Raw genomic sequence first — 22456 nt, 5'->3', positions numbered from 1 at the left:
ATTTTTACTTCTTGCTGAGAATTACTCAAGATTTATAGAACTCTATTGAGGAAATGTATGGCCAACAAAACAATATCACCTTGGTACTTAGGATGAGTTGCAATGTACTCACCTACAACTACTAACTTGGCAATCTTGCAAAAATGTGCTGAGCAAGACAAAATATTTAATTTTTTGGCTGGGTTAAATAATGAATCTGAATCCATTAGGAGCCAAATCTTAATGACTACAGAATTACCCTCATTTAGAAATGTTTGTGCTACCATTCAACGAAAAAAAATAGGAAGAAAATGATGAGTCTTGGCTTCAAAACCCCTGAAGAAAATATTGAGAAATCTACCTTGGTTACTACCAATGAAAAGCATGAAACCATAAAATATGAAACTAATGGTGGATGTAGAGGCTTTACTAATTATTGCGGTGGTGGAAGGGGTTGCGTTAATAGAAAGCATCCAAGATGTGACCACTGCAACAACATGGGATATGTGAAGGACAGGCGTTGGGCGTTGTACCAACACTTAAGTCCCACCAATTACAGAACAACCAACAGATCTGCTACTAAGGCCGCAACCACTTAAAATGGTGCAACTGTGATTATTCTCATAAACTAATTGACAGGAGTAGTTCTTCCTCTATACAGGATCCAATTTCCTCCTCTCAAAACAAAGGTAATCATTGTACTTTCAAGTCTTACTATAATACCTTTTCTTGGATAATAGACTTAGGGGTTACAGATCATATGACTGGTAAACTAAAGAAGTAAATTCATAAATAAAATAAATCCAGATGATTATAAAAACATGTTATTCGTCTAAATAATTATTGCTTTTTGATAAAAATAAAAATAAATTTAAGAAGCATGAAACAATGAAAATTTTATTTTACAAAAACTTGTAAATAATTCTTACAAGGAACTGGTGATCAGTGATAGTTTTTCACAAATGAAAAGGGAGAATGTTTTGTTGGAATACATCTCTAAAATTTTTCTAGTGGAGAGAAATTTTTTATTTTAAATCTACAAAAATGTGGGATAAAATTTTTAACATACTAAAAATCTGCAATTTCTATCAAGAAATGTGAAAATTTGTTAAAAATATCATACGCCGGAGGGAATTAATCTTTCTTACAACAAAATGAGAGAGAAGGAGTTGAGGAACCCCTTCAAAGTAGTACTCAACAATTGTGCACTTGGGCCAGTTTTGGATGGATACTTAGGCGCTTGGGATGTACCCATGAAGTAGAACTTATAATGTAAAACAACATGAGCACATTTAGATTGATTAACACACGAGATTAATTTCGCCCTTAACAATTAATAGTAATAACAATGAAGTTGCCACCCCAGATCGCCTGAAGACGGTTTATTTAGCAGGGCAAAGCCCAGAAACTCTTATAAGACCGGTAATGGGCTTGAATCCTCAGGCTTGAATGAGATGGAGAAAGCGATCAGTAACCGGCAGGGAAACCTCCCTTTCGTGGGTCACTTACGGCGGTAAGATTCCCCATAATAATGCTCTTTCCCTTTGCCATGATGGGGAGGTGCTGAACCACAAATTGGCATTTGGCCCCAAATGCTAAGGCTTGAAGCTTGTGACCCTTCCTTGCTAGCCCTAACCTATCGCGAAGGCTCACCTCAATGTGATCCCCACTCACTGTGTCCCATTTCTCGTATTCCACAAAGTTAGGTATGAGCTGCAAAACAAAAACATTTCTAAGTTGTAATATGTTCAAGAACACAAACAATAATATCTCTCACTTCGTCAAAGAGAGAGTGAGGTCCCCAAAACCAGTCGAACTCCTTGTACCAATCAGAAGTTACAACTCATCTCTATCTCTCTCTTTGATTTCTCTTTGTTGGAAAACTATATTTATAGGACTCAAAAGTCATGATTTTGTTCCCTCCATATCAGAGGGACACATTTCACTGCTACCTCTCTGTGGTAATAAAATGCAACCTAACCTATTCATCTACAAAAAATGAAGTAAACCATATGAAGAAGTCGAAGGCCAAGAGAAATATACCCTATGGTAGACTCGAGGTGCCAAAATCGCAGAAAAGGGGTCCATGTTATGAACGAAATGATTCAAAAAGACCTGTATGTTTGCAGGAATAATTCTTGGTCCTCCACTTGCACCAATCACAGCGTTAAGTTGCCCATTCTGTACAACATAAATGGGAAATGCAGTAAGAAGGTAATTCTCATTCAAGAGAGAGAGAGAGAGAGAGAGAGCTGACCTTGAGGATTATGGTGGGCATTGTGGAGGATAAGGGCCTTTTGTGTGGCACGATAAAGTTTGCAGGAGCCGGAGGCATGGTGGTATTTGAAGTAGTATTTGAAGGGATGGAAAAATCATCCATCTGATTGTTGAGTATCATGCCTGTTCTTCGAGACCGAAACCATGCTCCAAAGAAATTATTAACAGTGCTCGTCAAGCCAACTGCATTTCTCTCACTATCAACCACGCTCATGTGACTCGTGCCATGGTCTATGGTTTGGTTATACCTGCAAGAAACAACCGATAAATTCGCTTTGAAATTGAAAGTTTAAAATGCAAAAAGTCCCTCAAAGTGCAATACAACATTGATGACAAATGTGAGAGAGAGAGAAAGAGGGCTCAATGGTTTTCTATGGAATTCCTCACCACTCTAAGTTTTGAGTTGGTAGCTAGTGAGATATGAAGCTTGAATGAAACGCTTTCCTGTATTTATTTATTTATTTTTTTTTGTGTTTGTGTGTGTTTAATGTTAAAGCTTTAACAATTATTATTACCTTTCAAGATAGAAATTGGGGTCATGAGTTGTGCTATCATTTATTCTATTCTTCACCTCTCTTGCAAACTTGAGGGAAAGCATTTGAGATATAACAGGTTCAACATTCACAAAGTCTGGGTCACCTAGATTGGTTCTCTCTGCGTACATATGCTTCATCGCTTCAACCAATCGATGAAGTCCAAGGGTTCCAGAAAGGGCTTCAGCACTACCATATTGAGCAAGTACATTCAAAACCTGCGACATAAAATGCATTCTTCATATTCTCATGCAATAAACAAAAAAATGAGACACGTAAAAAGGAAAAAATGGGATTGATTTATTAGATGAATAAATTGGACAAGAGTCATCCATGGTGATTCGAGAAGAATTACGCACCATTATCAGGCCAACGCCACCAGAAGAAGGTGGAGGCATGGTAAAAATCTCATGGTTCATGACCTTTGCAAAAATTGGCTTCCTTTGTTTGACCACATAACCTTTTAAGTCTTCCATTGTGATTATCCCTCCTTTCTCTCTGATATCATGAACCAAATCGACCCCTACTGGACCATCATAAAACACCGATGGTCCATGAATTGCAATTTCCGTCAATGTTCTCGCAAGTTTAACATCACGAACAATGTCTCCAATCTTCAAGAGTTCCCCATATTCCATGAATTTCTCTCTTAGACCCTCATCTTGTCGTATTGCTGCCTCTGTTTGTGTCATTTGATAATATAGATAAGGAGATATCTTAAATCCCAATCCTGCTAGTGCAATTGCAGGTTCCACAAGTTCCTTCCATGGGAGCTTGCCATATTTCTGCCACACCTGGTAGAGACCTAATACTTGTCCAGGAACTCCTACAGCTAGTCCTCCCTGTTCTTTTGCGGAGGGATCATTGGCATACATATCCTATAAACATATTGCTTTCCGTTAGTAAATCATTTACAGGTTTGTTTGTTCAACAGAAGAGCTCGGGCTTAATTGGTTAGTGCTTGACGATTTGAAAAGCTACGTCCCAAGGCTCAATTCCTACAAAGGGTAGGGATCCTCTCCCAACTGACTCACCCACCCTTAACTCGCGCACAATATATCGAACTTGATCTATCTATGGTACATTATTATCTAGAAGTTTCAGAAGAAGGGCACAAAAAGTAATGTTGTTGTTTTGTATCAGATATTTTATGTTAACTCCACTGGTGCCATTTTTATAACCTAAGTAGATTCTACATGCCTCATAAGTCTAAAAGTCTCATTAGGCTATGAAAGAAAGAATTAAATGGAAATTAGGGAGAAAAAAACTTTCTTTGCTAAAATAGAAAATAAGCAATTCTGTCGTTATTTTACCCTTGAAGCTGCTGCTGGAGCAGTTTCTCGCATGTCATAGGCTTCCACAAGCCCATTTGCAGATCGAATCAACATCAAACCACCCGCACCGATTCCACTTGATGCCGGGCTAACAACACCGAGACAGAATGCAGCGGCAATTGATGCATCAACTGCATGGCCCCCTCTTTGAAGAATTGTGCTGCCAATTTGGGAACAACGACCATCATCTGCCGCCACAACACCATGTTCTTCTGTGATCACCTCTTTCCTGTTTATCAGTGTTCCCGGAACTGATTGGCAAGAAATTCCTTCGAATAGGACCAACAAGAGAATTAAGGATGCCCACATTTCGGCAAATGCTGCAAAATAGCAAAGGTTCAGCCCCACTGCTATTAAATCCTCAAATTCATTATTTTCTCAGTATGTTCTATCATTTCACTCATAAATAACTATGGGAGTGATGCATTGCTACTTTATGAATATCAAATGAAAGCATGAACTAAATGAAGTGTTTTCTCTTTTGTTCTCCATGATAATTAGGCCCTTTTAATTCCGCCTATGGCCGACGCGATTTACTCGGGGCGAGTCTGAGTAACTCACCCAGAGTTCTGTTCAGTTGTTTTTTAAAAAAGAAAATATAATAAAGATATAAAAAAATCCATCCATATTTTATATTATTAGTAGGGTGGTGTAGTGGATAGACCATCGAAACCATTCTTTTTAAGCTCTATTAATACATAAAAATAAATAAATAAATAAATAAATGAAGGCTGCAGGAGTTTGCTTTTTGAACACTTCTCTTGCTTTGTTAACGCGTCGCTTTGTTAACCATTCTTTTACTCGGGGCTAGTCTGAGTACCTCACCCAGAGTTCTGTTCAGTTGTTTTTTAAAAAAGAAAATATAATAAATATATAAAATAATCCATCCATATTTTATATTATTAGTAGGGTGGTGTAGTGGATAGACCATCGAAACCATTCTTTTTAAGCTCTATTAATACATAAAAATAAATAAATAAATAAATAAATAAATAAATGAAGGCTGCAGGAGTTTGCTTTTTGAACACTTCTCTTGCTTTGTTAACGCGTCTCTTTTATTTTGCATTTTTCAAAGCGTCAAAAAGTTGTGGGTGTGGGATTGGAGCCTTTGTTGTAAGGTTCAAGGCTCATGAGCAATGCGATATTTATACCAAGTGGAATGAAATAACCAGGGAGAAGCACTTTTGGTTCGCATGAATTCACATGAAAAAATTATCTCATCCAGTCAAGTGTGGAAATATTTTCATACCAATTAATCTTAGTATTAGGCATTTAATTAATATAAAAATATTCAACACTTACTGCATGACAGAATTTTTCATATGAGAATATTTTCTAAAAAACATTTTCATATAAACCAAACATACCATTGAAAGTGTTTTGCTCAAAAAATAGCGAACCGTTAGCCGAGTTATATTAAAGAGAGATAAAGAACCCCTGGGGAGAGGACCAAAATCGGGAAGATTATACCTTTGTGGGATCAGGGAGCTGAGGCAAATGAAGGATAGTATCTGGGAGTCAATTATAAATGGGCACAAACACACAGATACAAGCACAACAAAGAGGAGGAACAAAGACAAATGGACCAAGATTAGCTCTAGGCTATCCAAGGACCATCAAGAGAGTGATGGTGCTTTGATACTTGAGAGAGATAGGGTATTTATAGGCATTAATTGGGGGTTTCATTATAATATTATATTTACTCTTGTGAATATATGATTCTAATATTATACTTCTCCTTATCGGATAGTATTCTTGAAGGAACCGTTGAGGTCAACAGCCAACCAATCAATCCCTAGTATTATTATCATAAAAAATAACCAATCAAGCCCCAGTCAAACTTTTAAAAATCTAACTTTTAATCTATTTGAAATATGGGGTAGGGGCTTGTCTTTCCATAAATTACCCCAAAAAATAAAATAAAATGAGGAGTGTTAAAGCTTTCTTCCAAGGGCATATTTGGTATGTACCAAAAAAAAGATATTGTGATAGTATTTTCAAATGACAGAACTCCTCCATATGATTAAGTGTGTAAGTTTTGTTTGTCACAAATTGGTCTAGCACTTTTTTTCACACCAATCGGCAATTAATTGGTGTAAAAAAAACTTCCTACAACTAATCAGATGGGGAAGTTTTTTCATGTAAAAATGCTTTCATGAAAATATTATCACATATAACAAATGGCTACAAGAACTACGATCATGCTGCTAGACGCCTCGAGAAAATCACATATAGTTTTTATGGGAAATAGTGAACTGCTTAAAACGAGGAATTTCGCTGGTCCCTTTGGATATGAGACGGGTACTGTTGGCATGAACATTCCATTCCATGTGACCCACGCACCAGAATATATCTCATTATCATTATTATCATCATCATCAAATCTTTTTCGTAACTAATTGGGGTCGGCTACACGAATCCTGGTCTGTAATTCTTCTATATTGAAGGCTATACCCTCAATGAGGCCATAAGACCCCATATTTTTTCTTACTGCTTCCAACCATGTTGTTTTGGGCCTACCCTTTTCCTTCTTTTAGCTTTCTACTTGAACTAATTTACAAGTCCTAACAGGTGTTGTACTGGGTCTGCGCCACACATGGCCAGCCCACCTAACTCTATTATCTTTCTCTCATCTTGTTACCTATTAGTGTTACAGTTACATTTCCTTAATGTATTCATTTCGCATGTGACTATACAAATGCTATTATCTTGGACTAGCTTCTTTACCAACGCTCGTCCATAATGATGTGGGAACCCTTGCCGATTTTTTACCGCAACTAGGTGGCGTTGCTGTGTGTCATTTATGGGAAACGCCTTAGCTAAACCTTGCTTATTTCTCACTTTACTAGAACACATCTCGGATGGAGAATTTTTTCAGGGCCCACATGCTATCTCATTCTAACACTATAATAAACAAATAAATAAATCAATAAATAAAAAGAAAAGGTCCACATGCATAGCGTGTTATGGGCATGACTATTGATATATAAAAGATGTTCCGTAAGAAGAATTGATATTAGCTATTAAGTCAATAAAATATTTGTTTCCATACAACTGCACGAGAACTACATACATATTCTTTAGAAGAGCTAACAAGTTCGTATCTTTTGAAGATCTATTTTTGTAATGGAATATGTGGTACTGGTACTACCATATTAACCATGCATGATTATGTCAAACATTATTTATTAAGCTCAAGAGCCGCCTAATAGTCTGCAATTAATCAAGCATGATTATCTCAAACTCATTTATTAAGCCCAAATGCCACCTTACTTATCCCTGATTGAGTACTCTCTTTAACTAGAGAGGACACGGGACCAACCAGACCGCCAAAGTTGAAGCTGGATTTTAATCCTTCACTTTACAGATATTGTGTTCTTGCGCAATATGTGGATTTATGTTTGTTGCACATAGACATGCAACCAAGAGATAAAGGAGTAAAAAACATTTTTATGACAAGTATTGATCTGTTTAAAAAGATGAATGTTACTTTAAGAGACCCATGCTCTTGGCCTGAACATTGCTACGCATGTTACCCATTCACGAGAATACTGCAAAGATCGCGAGCTTTTGAAAAATCCGCATGCTCTTTTATTCTAACATTAAAAAAAATACCACAGGCAAAGCGTGCTCTATTCGAAGAGTTGAAATCAGCTATTATCAAGTCATTAAAATGATTTTTTTTTTCAATATGAGGAATCTTCCTTCTCCATAAAATTCTTTTCTTTGGATCTTGTTTCAACAAGAAACGAGTCATCAGTGAAATTTTGAAGCACTTAGACGTGCTTCGCATATGTATTTAAAACATATATAACTAAACAATAAGATCAACACTCAACACCAATTGATTTCAACAAGAAACGAGTCATCTAAATTCATAGATTACAAATTCAGCTGATTAATGGATCATGGTATATTTTTTGAAAATTTGTAAAGTTTTAATAAAAATATATAAAAATTGAATAGAAATATATATAAGAATGACTTTAGAGAGGAACATTTCACAGAAATATAACTATACAGTTTTTGCAGAAAAGGGTATATTTTTATTATAAATCAATAAAATTAGCAATACGAATGTTTAGTACTTATAAACTCGGAAAGACAGTTACGAAAATTCTGTATAGATTGTGAAAAATATTACCAACTTAAATGTATTTAAGCAATGGGAGAAAAACAGCATTATGGTTTGTAGTGCCTATTTTTGTAGAAATCCATAATGATTTTATGAAATATTGAAAGTTGTTGTGAGAAGCTTTAAACTTTTTCATAAACCATTTTTAAAACATGGAAATTTTGTTGGAAAAAAAATAGTTTTTTTTTAATTTCAAGATTTCTTAATGAAATACAGCAAATTGTGTAATCACGGAAGTCTAAAGGTGTTAAAATTCCACAATCATGAATATAAAAGATTTTACCATTAAACTATTTTTTAATTTAAAATTATCAATTATATTGTATACATATATTCAGCCACAATTCTGACCTGCTCACGTGGCATTAAATTAGATGAAGAAACTATTAATGAAAAGCTTAAAAATAGTCAAAAAGGAAAAAATTAACAAGTTTTTATTTCAAAAATCATATAATTAGTAATGAACTAATTTTTAGGTAACACAATTTTGTACTAAATTTATAAATAATAAAAAAATTTCATAAGTATTGGAAGGTAATTTCCTATTTTTAATAGCCACATCAACATATTATTTTTAATGGTAACAGCAAATCTGAAAATTTATTGACCAAATTTTTTTTAATACAAGAAGTAACAGATTTTAACAGTAAAAAGCAATTAAAATAGTGGTATGTTAGTTTTGAAAATTGAAATATTTAATAAAAGTATATAAAATTGTATCATGAGAGGAATGCACAAATCAACATATATTTGAAAGAAAGTTCATCATCATCAAAGACTTTTCCCAACTAATTGGGGTCAACTACACGAATCCTAATCCTTCATTCTGCTCGATTTAGGGCTCTACCCTCAGTGATATCTTAAGTCCACAAATATTTTCTCACTACTTCCAATTATGTCCTTTTAGGCCTACTCCTTGCCCATTCTGAGCCTTCGATTTGAACTAACTCCCGCATCTTAACTGATGTTATCTTGGGTCTGTGTCGCACTTAGCTAGTAATTTACTTTCTGTCATCTTATCACCTATTGGTGCCACACATAAATTTTCCAGAATGTAAAATTTTAAATTCTATCCCTTCTTGTCTTGCACCCATCTCAACAACCTCATTTCCGCTACACTCATTCTATAGGTGTATTTTTTTTAACACCCAATATTCTGCCCCATAGAGCAAAACTGGTCACACAGTTGTTCTATAGGACTCGCACGTCAGCTTCATTGGTATGCGATAATCACATAAAATTTCAGTTGCACATCTCCACTTCATTACCCAACTCTAATTCTATGTGCGGCATCTTCACAATCTCTCAATTTTCCAGGACTATCGGTCCAAGATATCAAAAATGTGTTCTTTTTGGTATTTTCTGGCCATCAATGTTAACTACTTCCTCACCTCTAGTCCTATTAGTACTAAACTTACATTCCATATCGTTGTCTTGGTCAGGTTAATTTTAAAACTTTTACATTCTAAGAGCATCCCTCCGAAGTTCTAACTTTGTGTTGATGTTATTTATGGTGTCGTCGATAAAAACTATGTCATATGCGAACAACGTATACCATGGTACCTCATTTTGTAGATGCCTAGTTAAGTTGTCGATAATTAAGACAAAGAGGTATGAGTTGAATGCTGACCTCCAATATTGACCTATTGTCACTGAAAACTCAATCAATCTCTCTACTAGTTGTTTGTACACTAGTGAGTGCTCTATCATACATATTTAGAGAAAAATTGAAATTAGAAATTTAGAAAAAGAAAAATACCAAATTATCCAAAAATCCTAAAAAATAATGCAATTATGATAAAAAAACATAGTCCCATATGAATTTAAGAAATGAATTAGAGTAGTTGACTTTTTGTTTTGGAATATCATTATTTGTGTTCTATATTACAGATTTTTTTAGTAAGTACAACATTATTAATTTAAATGATTTCTAGTTCCTACTAAAATTTCTTTGAAAGTTTAATAGTTGGGCAACCACGCATAAATATACGCCAAGTGGTTAAAGAAAATTGTGTTGGACCACTACTCATTCGCGAGCTTTTTTATTCCTCTTAGTTACACATACTTTCAATGGAGATTTTCGGTTACAAAAGATCGGTGGATGGTTTTTTTAATGCTCCGCATCGATCCAAGCAGTTTGAAGAAATGCATGAGCTTCGTGGTAATGTGCTGGATTGGGTAACATCGGTCACATGCACAGTTTGACTTCATTGCACGAATGTAATTATATTTATCTGCGGCACATGCACATTTATCTCCATTCAAAATTAAGAGAAGGACAAAAACATAGGAGCCGATAGGATACTTGGAAATGTTTTTATGCGGAGATGGCATATTGGATTGAAATTTTGGGACTAAAAGTATTTTAGTCCGAAATTATTTTTCTCATTTCAAGCCAAAAATAAAAAATCTATATCATTTCCTTTATGTTCCAAAATTGATTTTCAACTATATTTCCCTCTTACGAGGATACGTAATTTACAAAAAGAAAATTACTTCCACGAAAACACTCCCAAGAATTAGAGAGATAATTATCTCATATTGTAAGTTTTAAAAAGACAAAGCCTTGAAATTTTAGAGAGAGAACGTATCTAAAATATCAAGAGAGAAACCATCTCAAAATTTTTAAGAGAGAAGCCATCTCAAAAATTTTAAAGTGAAAAACTATAAAAAATTTTAAGTCTCAAAATTTTGAAAAAAATGAAACTATCAAAGATTTCCTAACCTAACTCTAGCAATAGGAATGCTTTAAATCACAATGGAACAATGGAAGACCCAGATATCTTACCAGTAGGGACCGTTCACAAAACGCTAGCTCCTTTAGGACCATATGCATGATGCCCAACGCAACCCTAAAGAAAAAAACTTTGCTTTTGGTAATATTTAATTTCTGGACTGTGGTCAATTCGTAATGCGAGAGAATAGATTTTATAACAGTAGCAACAATACCAGTGGCCTCACTAAATATTGCTGCATCATCTACATAAAAAGCTTGAGAGGTCCCATAATCACATATTGAGGGGATGTCCCTATGAAGTATACTCTGCATCATTGTGCCATCCAACTGTCTACTAAGGACATCTTGAGGGGATGCTCGGATGAGAATCGAAGTACTGTGTGACCCTTGTGTGTGATAAATAGTCTATAGAGACAAGACTAAAACGACATCATTTTATCATCACACGGTATGTACATAGATAACCGTACTGAGATAGTAATCTACCATTGAGGGTGAAGCGTGTACATGTGTGACAAATTACCCCTATTTATCATAGAGTTATGGTTGCATCATAGTCTGGCAGATCATGGTTTGTCTCTAGAGGAGAACCTGAAATCCACATACTGTAATTACATCCCCTAACCCACCCATTGATTGACGTTGGTAGTACAATCATAAGACCCTGCAGTGGACTGTGGATCATGGGAACTGTTAGGTCAGTTTGAGAAAGCTAGTGTAGATCATGATCCACAGGTGAAGATGGAGAGCTCATATGCGTTGATTAAATCCTGGACCTATCCAGATCCAATTCCCATCAAAATTAATTTATTTTAATTAGTTTTGTGTTATTTGATTTTTAGAATGTTTATTTGAATTTGTGTGAATCTTCTGATATTTTAATTTTGTCATTTGGATCTATAAATCAAGAGAAATTCAATTTCTATAGTTCTTTTTTTTTTAAAAATAAGAGATTTAAAATCCTAAAATGAAAAATAATATTTTTCTAAAGAAGTGGGATCCTCCGTAATCATTGGAGGCCCATTTGATCACATAGGACATTTGGGTGGGGCTCGTGACCACCAAAGGGTGGCACGCCCCACGCATAGGGGAAGTTTCTTCTTACTAATTATGGCTTTCCTTTTGTGGGATAAAGCCTACTTGCATTAAAGGAATGAAATTAAATGGTTTCAAAATGTCCTGAGGAACGAGAAGGTTTTAATTAAAGAACAAGGAATGAATATTTACTACTAGAGAAAATAGAGAAATATTTTTCTTAGTTAATTTATTTGATGGGAATATGTTTATGAAGGGGATGATAATGTTTTAGAACCTTCCTTAGCATCTTGATGATAGATCTAGGGAATGGATGGCTCACATCTCTCAACCCATAACTCTCCTTAGATCGACGGTCAATATTTATTCCTACGATTTTATGGCAAATCTTAATACATGAAAAATCTATAAAAGATAGCATTCTCCCTCTCAAGGTCTCTGCACGTGTTCTCTCTCTAAGATTAAGCTCTGTTTCTCTCTCTAACCTCTCTAAGGTGCATGCCCCACCCTAGGTTAGCTTGACTCTTTTTCTCATGGGTTCTAGATCAAGCTAGCTGGTCTGTGATTTTGGGTAGCAAAGGGATCTTCCCTTGGCTAGTAGTTTTCTCTCTCATCTCTTTGATTTATATCTCTCATAGGGGTCAAGCAAAGGGGCTTGAATTAGACTAAAGTGTTGAGACTTTATGTCGATGGTTCTTGATCAAGATCCATATGTATTGATTAGGTCATGCCACAAAAAAAAGAAATCTATAGACCGATCAAAGATACCGAGCACCATCAGAATGATGAGACTTCGTAGGTAATCACTGACCATTTTATTTATTTTTAATGTTCTATTCGCGTTATGTTCTTCTTTTCCCATAAAGAAAAGAGTTTACTTTTTTTTTTTTATAATTATTGTGTAAGCTTTGTTTTAGATGGTAGCAAGTGAGATCCTATTTTTTTTTTTTTATTTGTTTATTTCAAATGAAATTTAATTGTAATAGAACACTGTGAGTGATATTGCCAGTGAAATACAAAGAAATTTTTAAATATATACACCGTACATTATCACATAGTTCATCTTTCAACCTTCTACCATTATGTTCCGATTGTGTTCGTCATTTAATAATTTTTTAAAACAAAGTCTTTACCTTTCATTGAGCTCTTCATCCTTCATCAAACCCTTTTGATAATCACTCTAATTTGAAGATGTCTTTTTAGCAAAAATGAGAGAAAAAAAGTATAGGGATCTAGACCATATTAAATGCAAGCGCAGCTCATATGGGGATCCAACGGTCATATGGCCAATGGTGTGTATAGAACATCCAACAGTCGTCTAGCTATTGATGAGATGGAGGCTAGTATCAACAACCATCAATGTATGTAACTTGTAGTTGTTGGGTGGTGCTTGTAACCACCACAAAACTAAATGGACGGCCTCTTGATGCTCTAAAATAAGGGCCCTCCTACCCATACAAGTTATATACTTAGAACAATTTTTTAGCCTCTCAACAACACACCATTCTTTGCAACTCTAGGGAGAAAAGCCAGTGGGCTAACTCTCTCTCTACTCAATTTTGTCTCTCTCTCTCTCTAAACTATCAAGACTCTATTGTCTTGTATGTGGGTTTCAAGCTCGGGTGCATAAAGCTTATGAACATTGAAAAAGACCTCTATGTTTTCCTGTATACCGACGACGAGTTTTCCTTCTTATACACATCAAATACTTATCGAATGGGACAAATATCGTCTTGAGATAGCGCTCCTGCGTGCCAGAAAACCAAAAGAGTTCGAGCTTTCAATTTTTTTGAAATCGTACCATTTTTTGCCCCTTTTCACCAACCATATTATCTAACATTTATGTATTCAAATTGCTTTTCTAAAGCACTAGATTCTAAAGTTGATCCCAAAATTTTCAATCAAGAAAATTCTCCCAAGCAAGTTGGCCCATTTGTGTGAGTGTAGGGGTGATAATTGGTCGGATAAGGGCTGGATTCAGATATTATATATCGGATCTACATCGGATTCGGATCTTCGATATTTTGATGCGGATTCAGATCTGAAAAATAGTCTTCGGATCCGGATCCAGATTATATATTATTTTTAAAAATTTATAAATAAAATAAAAATTATTTAAAAAGCCGGTTGGATCCAAGATCTGGATCCAAGTAGAATTTGGATCGGATCCACCTACACCCAGATCTGATCCGAATTTTATTTTAGATCTAGTTTTTGCATCCAGATCCAAATTTTGGATCCAAAATTTAGGTCTAAACCTGAGTTGAATAGGGTTTGAACTCCGGGTTTTGGATCCAGATCGGGTCAATTCTCACCCCTATGTGAGGGAGCAGATGCATTTTTCGCTCTTTGGAAGCATAGTATACACAATATCTATAAATGTGAAAGGTTTACATAAGGCATAAACCTTATTTTGTAGAAGTAAGATTGTAATAATTTACACTATTTATTTTTATTAGACAACGTATATTTCACACAATTATTGTGAATTACTAAACTTTGGGATGTCTTTTTGCTGAGCATTCTATACATAGGCTCATTTTTTTATAAATTTATACTTGTATGTCAAATGCATTGACTATTGGTATGTGGTAATCACATAAAACTCCTGTTGCACATCTCCACTTTACCCACCCACCTCTAATTCTATATGCGACATCTTTATCATTTTCTCTATTTTTTTGGATTCTCGATTGAAGATATCGAAAGTGAGCTCTTTTATGTATTTCTTGGCTATCAATGTGAATTATTTCCTCGTCTTTAATCATATTATTACTAAGCTTGCATTTCGTATACGTTTTTCGAATCCGACTAATTTTTTAACTTTTAGATTCAAGAGCATCCCTCCAAAGTTCTAACTTTGTGTTGATGTCGTTTTGGTTTCATTGATCAAAACTATGTTGTCTGCGAACAATATACACCACTTTACCTCCAATTGTAAGTGCCTAGTTAAGTCGTCCATACTAAGACAAAGACGTATGGTTTCAATGCTGACTCATGACGTAGACCAATTAGGACAAGAAAAAGAAATTCATACGAAAGAATGAGAAGTCTCATATGGAACTATTGGAGCACAAATATAGCTTCACCTCTGTCCTCTTTCTTTTACTACTTGAAAAATATCTTTTAGCTTTGTTTTTGTATATTTTCTAAAGAGTTTTATTATCTTTCTAAACACCTAGACCCTAGAAAGAGTTATTTGTCATCATGAACACCTAACTTAACATGAGGAATATAATTGTTTCTGGAAAAGCTGGGCCAATCGCGTCTGGTTCATTTAAAATTGACATTTATGTTAGAATTGAGATTTTTGTGGCATTTCTTAATACTCAGTTTAAGCCTAAATTTTGAAAATCTCAATTCCACCTACTCAATTCGACCAAGATAGGTGGAATTGATCTTTCATGAAATGACTCATTTTGCAGCTGAAAAACAAAAAACAAAAAAAATATCAAACTTTAAGAGAGGGAAACTATATCAAATTTTAGAGAGACAATATATTAAAATTTTAGAGAGGGAAACTACATCAAATTTTAAGAGAGAAAGTATACGAAATTTTTTAGAGAGAAATATATGAATTTTTTAGAGAGAGAAACTTCTCAAATTTTTAAAAAGAGAAACTATCTTAATTTTACAGTTTTAGAGAGACCATATTAAAATTTTAGACAGAGAAAATATCTCAAATCTTAAGTTTTAGAGTGAAAATTATCTTAAAATTTTAGCGGGAGAAACTACAATAAATTTTAGAGAGAGAAACTACTTAAAGAAATATATCAAAACATTTAGAGAGAGAAATTATCTAAAATTTTAAGCTTGGGAGAGAGGGCGTATTAAAATTTTAGAGATTAAAAACTATATCAAATTTTAGATAGAGAAACTATCTGAAAATTTTTAGAGAGAGAAACTATCTTAAATTTTAAATTTTAGAGAGAGAAATATCTTAAAACTTTAGAGAGAGAATCTATATCAAATTTTAGATAGAGAAAGTACTTAAAATGTTTAGAGATAGAAAAGATTTAAAAAAATTTAGATAGAGAAACTATCTCAAATTTTAAAGTTTATAGAGAGAAAATATATTAAAATTCAAGAGAGAGAAACTGCTCGAAAATTTTAGATAGAGAAACTATTTCAAATTTTAAGTTTTAGAGAGAGAAACCATCTTAAAATTTTAGAGAGAGAAACTATATCAAATTTTAGACAGAGGAAGTACCTGAAATTTTTAGAGAGAGAAACTATTTAAAAAAAAAAAACTATCTCAAATTTTAAGTTTTAGAGAGAAATATCATATTTCTATTTTCTATTGATTTTCAATTTTATTTTCAATCTATTTATTCATTATTCAATTTCTATATGAAATAAAATATCAGATTTCTAATTTCAATTGAATAGTTAATAGAATTTGAGAATTTGATATTCCTATATCTTATTAAGAATTTGATATTCCATCTAATTTTCAATAGATTTTGAAATAGATTTGAGATTAATTTGATCTTTTATCTGATCTAAAAATATTAAAATTTTAGAGAGAAACTATTTCAAAAGTTAAATTTTAGAGAGAGAAAGCATCTTAAAATTTTAGAGAGAGTAACTATATCAAATTTTAGAGTAACAAAGTACCTAAAATTTATTAGAGAAATAAACTATCTTAAAAAATTTAGAAAGAAACTATCTCAAATTTTGAGTTTTAGATGGAAAAAGTACTTTAAATTTTTAGAAAGAGAGACTATAGACCCTACCTGAAATTGTTTAGAGAGAGAAACTATCTTAAAAATTTTATAGAGAAAAGTTATCTCATATTTTAAGATTTAGAGTGAGAAAGCATCTCAAAATTTTAGAGAGAGAAACTGCATCAATTTTTAGAGACATAAATTATATAAAAGTTTTAGAGAGAGAAACTATCTCAAAACTTTTAGGGACATAAATTATATAAAAGTTTTAGAGAGAGAAACTATCTCAAAACTTTTAGAGAGAGAGACTATTTAAAATTTTAATTTTTTGAAAGAGATTGTATTAAAATATTTAAAAAAAATTAGACAAAAAATATCTCAAAATTTTTAGAGAGAAAAAAAGGATTTGTGTTTCCAAAAAAAAGATATTCCAAACAATCCAAATAAGAAATTTACATTTTTTTTATTCCCACCAAATCTAAACAGCATACACCATATTCCACGAAATGTCAATTCCATTGATTCTCAATTCCAGAATTGACTTTTCCCATGATTGAACGATGATCCAAAAGGGCCCTTAACGAATCAACGCTTAGAGATTAGTAAGTAGGTGCCTCTCGTATTTGATTGCAGCAATTTCTCGAAAACCATGTCGGCAGGAAATTTTATCACACGATCCAAGGTTCTGTTTTTATTTTGTTTTAGTTCTTAAACAAGAGGTTCATGCTTTATATAATAACCACAACGATTTTATATCTCGCACCTGGAAAAATATGAGGAAGTACGGATGGAAGTATATTGGTGCAGGATTTTGTCTTCGAAGCAAACTCACGTGAACCAAGGGATTGAGTTTTCATATTTAGTGGGATTGTGAATCTTCAATTAAGAAATATATATTTTAGGATAACTCAACTTACAAACATACTTGGTAAGTCTTCCTTTAAAATATATATATTTTTAAAAGTCTCCGACTTTTTGAAATCCAATGAGAACTTCGAGCATCATCAAAAAAATCATGTTTTTTTAAATATAACTATATAAATCCGTATTTTATATTTTTAAGAAAGCTTTCCAAAAAAACTTCTCGCCTGCAATTTTATTTCCTCACTAACTTAATATTATTGAATTTTGGTTGAAAGATAAACACATTAACAATGGGAGTCAATTAAAAATCTTAATTTAACAAAAGAATTCCATAAAATATTTCACCAATAAGTTTCCTTTAAAAAAGTGCACAATAAATACAAGGTATATATTCTCCAAAAATTAAGATATTAAAACAACCATATAAATCAAACTAAATATGTAGCGTTAGAAGAAGAGTTACCGAATGAATGAAAATTTCTTTTTAAAAAAAAAATCTGGAGCCTCCTTCATCTTTTTAGCGTGCAAGAGAGAGATTCAGGTATTTTGGATGGACTACTATTTTATGTATTAGTTTTTTTGTTTTCCATTTTAGTTAACTACAATCCTACACTGAGGGTTTCTTTTTTTTTAGTAATAATCTATTTTATTGGTTTATAGTTCTTGTTATTTTACTTATGTAGTTCTTATATTTATTAAATGTCGTTATTTCATATTTGTGCTATGACAATAACATAAACATTATTGTTGGATTTATTGAAAATGTAGACAATAAATTTTCAAGTATTACTCTAATTGTATTAGGAAAGACCATAAAATTATTGTACAATGGCTTTAATGAATCCATAAAAGAACCGCAAATCATTATCTCATATGATCTTATCTTTACATATATGATTTTTTCATCCCATTTTTTTTAGCCAAATCTAAAATATACATAATTCTATGACTTATCTTATATTTTGGTGATCCATATTTCTGGGGTTTAGTCCTATTTGGTTTAGGATGGGGCGCAAGTCTATAGTTTAAGGGATAGTAGTTAGAATCTTAGAGTTAGGGAAGTTGGGCCTCACGTGGGTTATTCTTTATGTTTTATGTTGCTTTTGTAGAGAGAGAAAAAAGAAAGACGGGAATTTTGACTATGTAGAAAGAGAAAATTGATGAGAAGGAGAGACTTTGTGACAGATCGAGTTTATTTTTGGTTCTCTCAGGTAATTTTTTTGTAATTTTTTTTTTTGATTGAGAAAATATTGTTGGTTGTTTTTCTCTATGGATGTAGTCACATTTGTGGCAAACGACATAACATTCTGGTGTTCTATTTGTTATATTTCTTTCCTGCTTTATTTTTCTTCTTTCTTGTTTGTTTGTTGGCGGTTTTAATTTTCTCACTCTTGTTTTTTATCAAAAATCAACGCGTCTGGTTTTTAGAGCTTCAACACACAACAAGTGGTATCAGAGCAACGTTTGGGATTGTTAATAGGGTAGTAAATATTTCGAATGCGAAGGTCGAGGTGGAGAAATTTGATAAATTACATAATTTTAAAATTTTTCGTAACAATATTCGGGATTTGTTAATAAAACAAAGATTACAACAATGCATTGAAAAAAAAGTCGAAGAAACCAAAATTCTTATTAGATAAGGATTGGGAAGACATTGATGTGAAGGCTAGGAGTAGTATTCGATTGTGCCTATTGAACAAAGTATTGTTTAGGATCGTCAACAAGGATTCGACATCAAGTCTTTGGTCAAAGCTTGAAAGTCTATATGATAAAGTCCCTCACAAGTTGGTTGTACTTGAAGCAACAATTATACAACCTACACATAAATGAAAGTACATATATCCATAAACTCGTGAATCAATTTAATAAAATTATTTGTGAATTATTGAGCATTAGTTTTAATATGAAAGATGAGGATAAGGTCATAATCTTGTTGTCCTCACTCCCTCATTCGTATGAACATCTTAATACGACATTACTTATGAAAAGGTTGTCATAGAGATGGGGCTTGTGACTTTAATTATCTATTGAGACTTGAGGATGGGATAGGGTAATGCTCAACCACACGTAGATGGTTTAGTGGCTACAGGAAGATCTGTTGACAAAATTGAAAAGGGTGAAGGTCAAGGAATGTCTATGTCGAAATCCAGCTCAGGGAAAAGTAATGTCCCTATTGTTTTAAAAGAAATACACATATCAAGAAGGCTTATCATAAACTCAAAGATAAGTAAAAATGAGCCTCTAATGCAGCCCATATTATTGATAGAATCTCTAAAGTGAAACAGATGTTGTCAGTATTGACGAGTACGTAATACTCTAAAGATCGTGGGTTCTAGATTCTGGATGTTCTTAGCATGTAGAAGTTCTACTAAAATTTTGAATTTCAAAGTTCACAAAAAAAAGGAAATTTTTTCTTTTAAATATGCTTTCAAAAAATCAAATTGGAATATCTTTAACCTTCAATTGAAAATTTTGCAAATTTTCATAACTTTTGAAATTACCGCACTTTCAATTGTATTTCAAAAATCAACAATATTACCTTAACATTGGCGATTTGCTAAATATGTTTACAACTTCCTGGTAGATCCATTAATTCCTATATTTCATTAGTAATTATGGAGTCTATCTGACTCTCTCTATAACAAAACACCATAAGATGCCCCTTCTTCGTCATGCGAGGAAGGATCCTATCCACATTTAAGACTATTGGTATTACGCTCAATCTCCCTTAATTAACTCTCTCCCTTCAATTTTCATAGATATGTTTCTTCTCTCTCTTTAATAATGAGGGCGGGAGATGTGAGAGAGACGTAATTTATGTTGAGGATTGATGTCTTGTATTATGAAGAAATACATCTGTCAATATAGAGTCAAAAAGACGATGGCCGTTGAAAGCCGGAGGGCCGAAGGCCCGATATATATCTGGGATTCAATATCCGTACATGGGATTCGATATATATCTGTACTTGAGATATTTCGATAATATTTGCCATCTATTTGGGACTCGATAAATATTGTTGCGATTCGATATATGTTGTAGGGATGGGGGTTAACGTTGATTTCTTTGTAATAAGATAAAACAGCGAGGCGTGAGGAAAAAAGAGCTATTGTAACTCTACTCTCTATTGTCAGTAAAGAAGCTTTCATGTCTCGTGGACGTAGGCACATTGTTGAACCACATATAAATTTACATTGTGGTTGGTTGTCTCTTTCTTTTGTGTTTGTTTCTTCTTTCTTGTTTCTGTGGATTGCTTTTTGTTTCTACAACTTATAAAGAGAGAAAAGAAAACAAAGCATGCTCTCTATTTTTCTGACATGTGAATATTTTAATTAAATATTGTTTATTCTATTTTGATCATATAGTGATTAATATATCAATTTTGCGATAACTAATTGAACTTTTATATTTTTATGTTTTACGTCAATTAATAGTATTTGTCAAAAATAGTTAACATGAATATAATTAATCATTTTCTATAATGTTATTTATTCAATTATTACTCTATAGCAAGGCACGTGCATAACCCTAGTATTTTACTATTTCGTTGTTAAGCAGTGGGAATTGAACTAGGAATCTAAAATTAGTAAGGTCAACAGCTAATAGTTATTTTACTATTTCGTTGTTAAGCAGTGGGAATTGAACTAGGAATCTAAAATTAGTAAGGTCAACAGCTAATAGTTATGGCCCCAGCCCATATCCAAGCCAAATATTATAAACGCTAAGGTACTACTATCTAGCTTTCATTTTATAGTCTTTTTTTAAAAACAAAATAAAAGCTTTTATTTTTTATTTTTTTAAAAAATCAAAATAAAAATAAATAAATAAATACAAGCTTTCATGCAACGTAATGGACAGCGCGTAAGTTTGGGCCCCGAGAATTTGACACTACTGAGCTGGAAGCAGTCTTATAAAATAAGAAAAACTGCTTTGGGCGTCGGCGGACACACTAACCCGCACAATCACAAACATCTATTTTAAAGATGAGCATTCACAACTAAAGATTCTTAGCCGATAGATAGTAAAACGTTCTAATAATTTTTTTTTAAGATTTTATTTCATTATAATTTGTTTTTTATATTTTTGTTTACAATTACTTTTAATTTTATTTTTTATTTTATTTTTATTTTTATTTTTTATATTCATGATCATAGTAGTGTAGATTATGGATCACTTAAAAATTTGGATGCAAGATCAACACAAATAAAGGGTGTTCAAGGGAGCCCGCAAAAAAAATAGCATGAGTCGGGGGACTCATAAAAATTGGGTCCATAAAATAATAATGGGTTTTATACTTGAGGGCATTTATCTTTGTTACATCAGGGCTATAATTTCTTATACTCGTTAGATGTCAAATTGGATGGCTTGCGGAGCGTTAAAAAGTTCCAGGTTTTCTTTTTTACTATGAGTTTAGTCAATGGCGCTTTTCCAATCACCCAATTTGAAATTTGAGGGATAAGAGTAATTGTGACCTCTTTGGACCAAAAAAATAATTGCTTCTTTTTTACACTTTTTTAATAAAAGTTCCAATGGGTATATCATTGAGGAAATATTTTTCTTGCAAACCTCTAAAGAACACTTTTTGATATGTTTTTTTTTTTTTTCCAATTGAAGAACTTACATCCCAAAAATTTGGGAGTCCTTGAAACACTCTAAGATTGAGTTTAGCCTGAGGGAGTAAACGACCCCTATGTTCTATCGGGAGCATGAAACCTTTTAGTTGATCTTTAATTATTTCCCTGGAATAATGAATTAGATACGAGTCTTTTTTGAGAGGTCCACGTTCGAAAAAAATAAAAATAAAAAATAAGTCTACATGCTGCGCCCCCTTATGCATTTTAGTACATAATTCCATTAAAAAAAGACTTCTTTTTTTTTTATGAATGTTCAAAACTTT

At 33.0% G+C, this 22456-nt stretch overlaps 1 protein-coding gene across 1 annotated transcript; it reads right to left on the bottom strand.

Annotated features, from left to right (window-relative positions):
* Positions 1-1244: 1244 nt before the first annotated feature.
* Positions 1245-5762, bottom strand: LOC18429079 (glutathione hydrolase 2). The gene is made up of 7 exons (XM_020664350.2): positions 5594-5762; positions 4103-4443; positions 3149-3667; positions 2772-3007; positions 2237-2504; positions 2023-2160; positions 1245-1692 (listed from the first exon to the last, which is right to left on the bottom strand). The coding sequence occupies exons 2-7, from the start codon at positions 4430-4432 to the stop codon at positions 1447-1449; spliced, it is 1737 nt and encodes a 578-aa protein (XP_020520009.2). The 5' UTR covers positions 4433-4443; positions 5594-5762; the 3' UTR covers positions 1245-1446.
* Positions 5763-22456: the final 16694 nt, after the last annotated feature.

The sequence above is a fragment of the Amborella trichopoda genome, chromosome 3 (genome assembly GCF_054954075.1).
Source record: "Amborella trichopoda isolate Santa Cruz 75 chromosome 3, AtrichopodaSantaCruz75HAP2 v2.0, whole genome shotgun sequence".
NCBI classification, from domain to species: Eukaryota; Viridiplantae; Streptophyta; class Magnoliopsida; order Amborellales; family Amborellaceae; genus Amborella; species Amborella trichopoda.
This window is presented reverse-complemented; position numbering and strand designations above follow the sequence as displayed.

Bases quoted from the DNA above. Each gene is read 5' to 3' on its own strand.
- LOC18429079 (XM_020664350.2), bottom strand. From the start codon at position 4,432: ATGTGGGCATCCTTAATTCTCTTGTTGGTCCTATTCGAAGGAATTTCT. The intron at 2,161-2,236 runs GTCAGCTCTCTC...TATGTTGTACAG, and splicing joins TGCCCACCATAATCCTCAAG to AATGGGCAACTTAACGCTGT. The intron at 1,693-2,022 runs GTATATTTCTCT...TTTGTTTTGCAG, and splicing joins CACCTCGAGTCTACCATAGG to CTCATACCTAACTTTGTGGA.